This window comes from Hyaena hyaena, unplaced genomic scaffold, assembly GCF_003009895.1.
Source record: "Hyaena hyaena isolate Hyena2069 unplaced genomic scaffold, ASM300989v1 scaffold_689, whole genome shotgun sequence".
NCBI lineage: Eukaryota > Metazoa > Chordata > Mammalia > Carnivora > Hyaenidae > Hyaena > Hyaena hyaena.
In genome coordinates, this window is record NW_024081322.1 from 458313 (window position 1) to 466501 (window position 8189).

Sequence of the window (8189 nt, forward strand, 5' to 3'; positions counted from 1 at the left end):
ATTGGCCTGTAGTTCTCCTTTTTTGTGGTATCAAGGTAATTCTGGCTTTATAGAATGAGTCCAGAAGTTTTCCTTCCATTTCTATTTTTTTTTTTTTTTTTTTGGAACAGCTTGAGAAGGATAAGTACTACCTCTTCTTTAAATGTCTGGTAGAATTCCCCAGGGAAGACATCTGGTTCAGGACTCTCATTTGTTGGGAGATTTTGGAAAACTGATTCAATTGCTTCACTAGTTATGGGTCTATTCAAATTTTCTATTTCTTCCCATTTGAGTTTTGGTAGTGTAAGGGTGTCTAGGAATTTGTCCGTTTCTTCCATGTTGTCCTGTTTGTTGGCACATAGTTTTTCATAATATTCTCTGATAATTGCTTGTATTTGTGAGAAACTGGTTGTGATAAATCCATTTTTACTTGTGATTTTATCTATTTAGGTCTCTTTTGTTTTTGAGAAGTCTGGCTAGGGGTTTATCAATTTTGTTTTTTTGTTGTTTGTTTTTTTGTTTTTTTTTTTCAAAAAACCAACTCTTGGTTTCATTGATCTCTTCTACTGTTTTTTTTTTATTCTATATTATTTCTCTTCTGCTGGGTTTGAGGTTTCCTTGTTGTTCTGCTTCTAGTTCCTTTAGGTGGGCTGTTAGATTTTGTATTGTGGATTTTTCTTATTTCTTGAGATAGGCCTAGATTGCAATGTATTTTTCTCTTAGGACTGCCTTTGTTGCATCCCAAAGGGTTTGTACTGTTGTATTTTCATTTTCATTTGTTTCCATATATTTTAAAATTTCTTCTTTAATTGCCTGGTTGACCCATTCATTCTTTAGAAGGATGTTCTTTAATCTCCATGCATTTGGAGATTTTCCAGACTTTTTCCTGTGGTTCATTTCAAGTTTCATAGCATTGTGATCTGAAAGTGTGCATGGTATGAAGGCTGCTTTATATTTATTTTTAATTTTATATTTATTGAGGGCTGTTCTGTGACCCAGTATGTGATATAGCCTGAAGAATGTTCCATGTGAACTTGAGAAGAATGTATATTCTGATGATGTAGAATGAAAAGTTCTAAATATATCTGTCAAGTCCCTCTGGCTTGGTGTATCATGCGGGACCATTGTTTCTTTATTGATTTTTCTGTCTAGATGATCTTTCCATTGCTGTAATGGAGTATTAAAGTCCCCTGTAATTACCACATTCTTACCAATAAGGTTGCTTATGTTTGTGATTGTTTTATATATTTGGGTGCTATCGTCTTTAGTGGATAAATATAATTGTTAGCTCTTCTTGATGGATAGACCCTATAATTGTTATATAATGCCCTTCTTCATCTCTTGCTACAGTCTTTAGTTTGAAATCTAGTTTGTTTGATATAAGTATGGCTACTCTAGCTTTCTTTTGACTTCCAGTAGCATGAGAGCTGGTTCTCCATTCCCTCACTTTCAATCTGAAGGTGTCCTCAGGTCTAAAATGGGTCTCTTGTAGACAGCAAATAGATGAGTCTTGTTTTTTTATCTATTCTGATATGCTATGTCTTTTGACTGGAGCATTTAGTCCATTTACATTCAGTGTTATTGAAAAATATGGGTTTAGAGTCATTGTGTTATCTGTAGGTTTCATTCTTGTAGTGATGTCTCTGGTCCTTTGTGGTCTTTGCAACACTCACAGAGTACCCCCTTAGGATCTCTTGTGGGACTAGTTTAGTGGTGATGAATTCCTTTCATTTTTGTTTTTCTAGGAAGTCTTTATCTCTCCTTCTATTCTAAATGACAGGCTTGCTGGATAGAGGATTCTTGGCTGCATATGTTTTCCTACTTATCACATTGAAAATTTCCTGCCACTCCTTTTTGACCTGCCAAGTTTCAGTAGATAGATCTGCTACTACCCTTATGTGTCTACCTTTGTATTTTAAGGCCCATTTATCCCTAGCTGCTTTCAGAATTCTCTCTATCTTTGTGTTTCTCCAGTTTCACTATGATATGTCATGCAGAAGATCGATTCAAGTTATGTCTGAAGGGAGTTCTCTATGCCTCCTGGATTTCATGGTCTGTTTCTGCCCCCAGATTGGGGAAGTTCTCAGTAAAGATTTGTTCAAGCACAACTTCGGCTCCTTTCTCTCTCTCCTTCTTCAGGAACTCCTATGATATGGACATTGTTCCATTTCATTGAATCACTTAGTTCTCTACTTCTCCCCTAGTGATCCAGAATTTTTTTAATCTCTTTTTCTCAGCTTTATCTTTTTTCATGATCTTCTATTTCACCTATGCTCCCCTCTGCCTCTTCAATTTTGGCTGTCACCACCTCTAGTTTATTTTGCACCTCATTTACAGAATTTTTTAATTCATCATGACTGTTTTTTAGTTCCTTGATCTCTAAAGCAATAGATTCTCTGCTATCTTCTATGCTTTTTTCAAGTCCAGCGATTAATCTTATAACTATTATTCTAAATTCTTGTTCAGTTATATCGTTAATATCTGTTGTGAGCAATTCTTTAGCTGTCATTTCTTCCTGGAATTTCTTTTGAGGAGAATTCTTCTATTTTGTCACTTGGGCTAGTTTTCTGTCCCTGATGTGTTTTAAAAGTTTATTATATGCCCTGCACCTGTGAGCACTACTATATTAAAGAAGGGTCATGCACTGTCCAGGGCCTGCCCCTTCAGGAGATGTTTTTTTAGAAAGTGTTACTTGTTCTCTGTTGTGACTTTGGTTACTTTATCTCCCACTAGGTATGCTTTTATTTGTTCCTTAAAGTAGCCCTGGAAAGGAAAACAAACAAACAAAAAATAAACAGAAAACAAAAACACACAAAAACCCCACAACAAAAAACAGAAACACCAGCTTCAAGTAAATAATAGGGTGGAGGTGGTGCTGATGGAAGAGGCTTTATCCCATACAAAGAGAGAAATGACAGGGGCTGGGGAAAATAAAAAATAAAAATTGACCAGACAGATACAGCTTAATCCAGAGAGAGAGAGAAAGGAAAATAAAGAAGGAGGTGGGGAAAAAGAAAATAATGTTGTCCAAACAGAGCAACTATACAGCTTAATCCAGAGAGACAAAGAAGGAGAATAAAGAAGGAGGCGTGGAACATGTATCAAGAGAATGGATTAAATATGTCTGCTTAAACAAACCAACAACCAGAATAACCAGACTAGAGGAGCGAAGAGATATGAAGGAGAAAAGGAGGGAAGAATATATCTATATCATAAGAATTGTCTAAGAATTAAACCAGGCAATGCAATCCAGTCTGGAGGAGAGGCTCTCTGATTTGTCAGCGTCAGTCCCACTCCAGTAGATACCCAGTTACCAGGTACAGAGGGGAAAGGGTTGGTGTAGATGGGTCCCACCTCTATTGTGGCCCCACTGTCCAATACCTGAAGCCCCACCTTTGTGGTGGTAGGGAGAAAAATGGCGACACCCCAGTCTCTCTTCCATGGATCATGTGTCCCAAACTATTCTGTTAAAGCCATCCTCACTGTGCCACGGGTGCAGACGAGGTGATTTGTCCTGCTCCACCGACTCCCATGCCCTTGAGCTTGGCTGGAATTCAAACTACTGCTCTGTGCACCCCAGTATTGGGAGAGTGCCTTTCACTGTCCCTGGCCAGCGGAGGCAGAAACGCTTTGTCCTGTCCCATGGCAATCCAGGGAGGGGATAGCATTCTTCTACTGTGGACTGTGCCCCAGGGCTGGGCAGGTGTGTGATCTGGGCAGCCAACCCTCTCAGTTAGAGACTGGATCTTTCTCCATCCCAGTCCATGGTTTTTCTCTTGTCCAGATACAATCCTATGCTTCCCTCATCTCTCTTTCTCTTCCCTTTGTCTCTCTGCAAAAGGGAATCCCTCTCCTCCATTCGTTTTCTCTTTCTCTGTTTGCTATCACATACCTATGGCCTGTCAGGCTTTTCCAGTGGTTCCTAGAAGTGACTGTCTCTTTGTCTCCTGGTCTCTTGGAGTTCAAAGTCCTTTAGCTCCATCACTGCTTTGTTTGAGAGATGAGAGAACTTCGGATTCCTCTACTTCTCCGCCATGTTGACCACTTCTTATTCTATTATGAATTTTTTAAAACTCTTAAAACTGCTCTTTTAGTTCTTTTCCCCGCCCTTTGTTTTCTGAGAGCTTAATCTTGACAGATAAATATTTACCACTGAGAAATATAATGGCAACACCATATTAGAGAAGGTAGCTCCCTGTATATTCTCAGCCACAAAATTCTTTGGATTTTGTTGACCATTATATTTTTACCCTTTGGAAAGAGCCCAGATCAAAAATTCCTACAGGCAGAACTACCTCATTAATTTAAGACAGAATTTTGGGTATTTGAATTTATTGGTCTTTTTTTTATAAAATACAAATCGTCAGAAATGACTTCACTATACAATGATTTTGTTCATTTAGATTTGAGTTAAGATGCCTTTAAATCCATAGTAACGTGGTTATTGAAATAACCAGAAATTCTTCGTGATTGAGAGCACTCTTTGTATTATGACACTGACTGATAATATGTCCAGTCATAGACCAAAATAATCTCTGCTTTTACTGAAATTTAATACTCCAGAAAAGGTAATGAACTTTCAAGGATTCTCAAACCTCTTTGGCTTCAAGGCTTTAAAATTGATTCAGCTCTTTATTGTGCAAAGAAAAAAGATTCTGAAATAATGAAACGTCAGTGCTTGAGGATAAAATGTTAAAAACAGCTCAGTGAAGCATATTATATAGGTGTCCTATAAATGACCTAAATGGTTATATCATTTTCTCTCAAAACATTTATTGACGATCTGCTATAAGCAAGGAGTTATTTGTAAAAGGTACTGTGGAGAATGCACAAGGACACAGTCCCACTTGTTAGAATCCAGCGAGGGTGACAGACATGCACATATAATTAAAATATGCAACACCCAAAGTGTGCGTTGCTATGGAAATGCAGTGGAATTGGACATTGGAATAGTCCCAGATATGACAGTATCCAGTTGTATACCACTGATTCAGAGATTCTCTATAACGTAATTCCCTAACTTGTTGTATGGGCTGGTCCAGGGGCCTCCAAATATTTTGGATAGCACACATGCACCGATAAAAACTGTTGTATCATACCTCCAATATTTATTTATATTAACGTGCATGTTACATAGCATATACCCTATAAAACAATGGTCAGCATGGAAAGCTTTTAAAAAATACCAAGACTGGATGCGTAACTGTTTCCCCCAAACATGGAGTCTTATAGCCCAGGTCTTACCTGAATCAGGATGAGGGAGTGGTGAGTCCAGGTGGGTCTGCTGGCTGTGCCCCTGCTTGTGGCCTACCTGCATATCCCACCCCCCCCCACCCCCCCAGCTCTCTCCTGCTCTGCACTCCTGGAAGTCGTCAGGCAAATTTTTCACCTACAAGAGATTGCGCATCTTCTACCAAGACTCTGTGGGTGTGGTTGGAAGCCCTGAGATAGTTTTGCGTGGCTTTCCAACATCCAGCTATGATTGGTACAAGATTTGGGAAGGTCTGACCCTAAGGTTTCATCGAGTGATTGCCCTTGATTTCTTGGGCTTTGGCTTCAGTAACAAACCGAGACCACATCACTACTCCATATTCGAGCAGGCCAGCATTGTGGAGGCTCTTTTGCGGCACCTGGGGCTCCAGAACCGCAGAATCAACCTTTTGTCTCATGATTATGGAGATATCGTTGCTCAGGAGCTGCTCTATAGGTTCAAGCAGAATCAATCTGGTCAGCTTACCATAAAGAGTCTCTGTCTGTCAAATGGAGGTATATTTCCTGAGACTCACCGTCCTCTCCTTCTCCAAAAGCTTCTCAAAGATGGAGGTGTCCTGTCACCCATCCTCACATGATTGATGAACTTCTTTGTATTCTCCCAAGGTCTCACCCCAGTCTTTGGGCCATACACCCGCCCCTCTGAGAGTGAGCTGTGGGACATGTGAGCTGGGATCCACAACAGTGATGGAAACTTAGTTATCGACAGTCTCTTACAGTACATCAACCAGAGGAAGAAGTTTAGAAGGCGCTGGGTGGGAGCTCTTGCTTCTGTAACTATTCCCATTCATTTTATCTACGGGCCACTGGATCCCGTTAACCCCTCTCCAGAGTTTTTGGAGCTGTACAGGAAAACGCTGCCGCGGTCCACAGTCTCGATTCTGGATGACCACATTAGCCACTACCCACAGCTAGAGGATCCCAAGGGCTTCTTGAATGCATACATGGGCTTCATCAACTCCTTCTGAGCTGGAAAGAGTAGCTTCCCTGTATTACCTCCCCTACTCCCTTACCTGTTGTGTATTCCACTTAGGAAGAGATGCCCAAAAGAGGTCCCGGCCACCAAACACTATTCTCTCACAAAAGTCCACCTGACTCACTTGTGATCAGCATACAGTTAAAAGCCCACAGAAGCTCTGGCTAAGGATGGCCCTAACAGTCCACCTCCCACTCTTCTAGCATCCGAGCAACTGTATAGACTTGCCTTTGTCTTTGTGCTATTAGAACATTCTGAGGAGATTACTACTCACAGACTCAGAAAGACAAGCATTTTAAAAGTCGTCTTAGCAATTCTGTGGACTTTTGTGAAATATTTAGAAATGCTAATTTCTGGCCCATCCTCGATTGGAATCCTATGGTAAAGAATGAGGCGAGGGTGTCTCCTTACCTGTCCTCAAATGGCTGTAAGGGCACATGCTTTTGTAAGTTCTCTAAGCAACACAGCTTAGTAAGAGAGTGAGTCTCCCTTGTCATAACTTTGGATTTCATTCCATCAGCTGGTTTTAATTATAGGCATTTTGTTGACCTAGGTTTGGGTTTGAATATGCAGTATTCTAAGTATACTTTAAGACTATGATTTACCTGCACATATTATATGTATTTTATAAAGATACTAAACCAGCAGATACTCTGGCAGAATAGTGAACCTTATTCAATAGGTTTCATTTCTGAATAAGTTGAATTAAATCTGAACTATTTACAGAATTTCCTAAAATCACAGGATGTTAAGGACCAGTAGCATCTGTGCCAGAGAGTTACTGTTATTAGCTAATTCTAATAGCAAATAACAGTCTGACTCTTCATACCTCAGTGCTTAGAAGTATGTCCCTCCTGAGCTGGAGGGGAGGGGATCATTGTACAGTCCAAGGTACTGTGCTGAATGTACATGGACTGCTTTCATGACAATTGCGTAACTTCTCGTTGGTTGTCCTACAGAAGCTTCCTCTTGTAGCTCAACAATTCCTGTACTTTACAGACAGGAAAGTTCCAGAAACTTTAAGAACAAATTCTGAAAGGCCTATGAGCAAATGGTGCTGAATACGTTTTTTTTTTTGGCACAGCTTCATTGTCTTAGTCAAAACAGGATGATTGAGTGATTAAATTTTTTTTATTAGCAACTTGAAGTATAACGACTGAAACAGGAATAAGTGTTTATTTTCTATTAATAAAAATGAATTTTGACAAAAAGAATTAAAAAAAATAAAAAATACCAAGACTGGGATCACCATCAAACTAATTACATCAGGAAATCTGGGAATGGGGCATAAATATGGATTTTTTTAAGTGCTAAAAGACTAGAACAAGAAAGGAAAATTAGTGTGTACTTTCAAAGTTATAAATACTAAGAAGAAATTTGATAGAATTAAAGAAAATTAAGTGGAGGTACTTATGGAGATAAAATGGAGGTACTGATTTAAATAAACATGATCAGAGAAGGCTTCTCCAAGAAGGTGACATGTGAAGAATGAGAAAGAGCTCCCTATTAGGAGCTGTGCTGTGTGGATTTGTAGGTGTGCAGGCAGGGAGCATAGATAATAAGAATATTTCAAACAGAAAAGCAGAAAACCTACATCTAGAAAAATGAATGGGAGCAAACATAGATGAATTGAGAGAGACTGTAATGAGATAAAGCTAGAGAATTAGACACAGGGTAATCCTATAGGCTTTGTAGTGTGAAGTACAACTTATTAACACCATCGAAGAAAGCCGAGTGATGGATGGGTTCAACAGGTGAGTCATGTGGTTTGAGGTTCATTTACAGAAAATACTCTAGCAGCCCTTAGCCTGAATACAGGCATACTTTATAACCTATCAGGTATACACTCCTTGGTATATACCTAACAGCATTGTACATGTAATCTCCAAAAGGCATGTACTATAATGTTTCTAACAGGTTTCACAATAGGCAAAAACTGGAAACTACCCAAATGCCCCCCAAC

The 8189-nt window shown here is 39.3% G+C and overlaps 1 protein-coding gene across 1 annotated transcript; it reads left to right on the forward strand.

Moving 5' to 3' along the window:
* Positions 1–3394: 3394 nt before the first annotated feature.
* Positions 3395–6703, forward strand: LOC120220355 (mesoderm-specific transcript homolog protein-like). Its single transcript, XM_039217433.1, is given in 2 exon segments — positions 3395–3483; positions 5255–6703. Coding segments are annotated over 2 exon segments (1053 nt in total). The 3' UTR covers positions 6219–6703.
* Positions 6704–8189: the final 1486 nt, after the last annotated feature.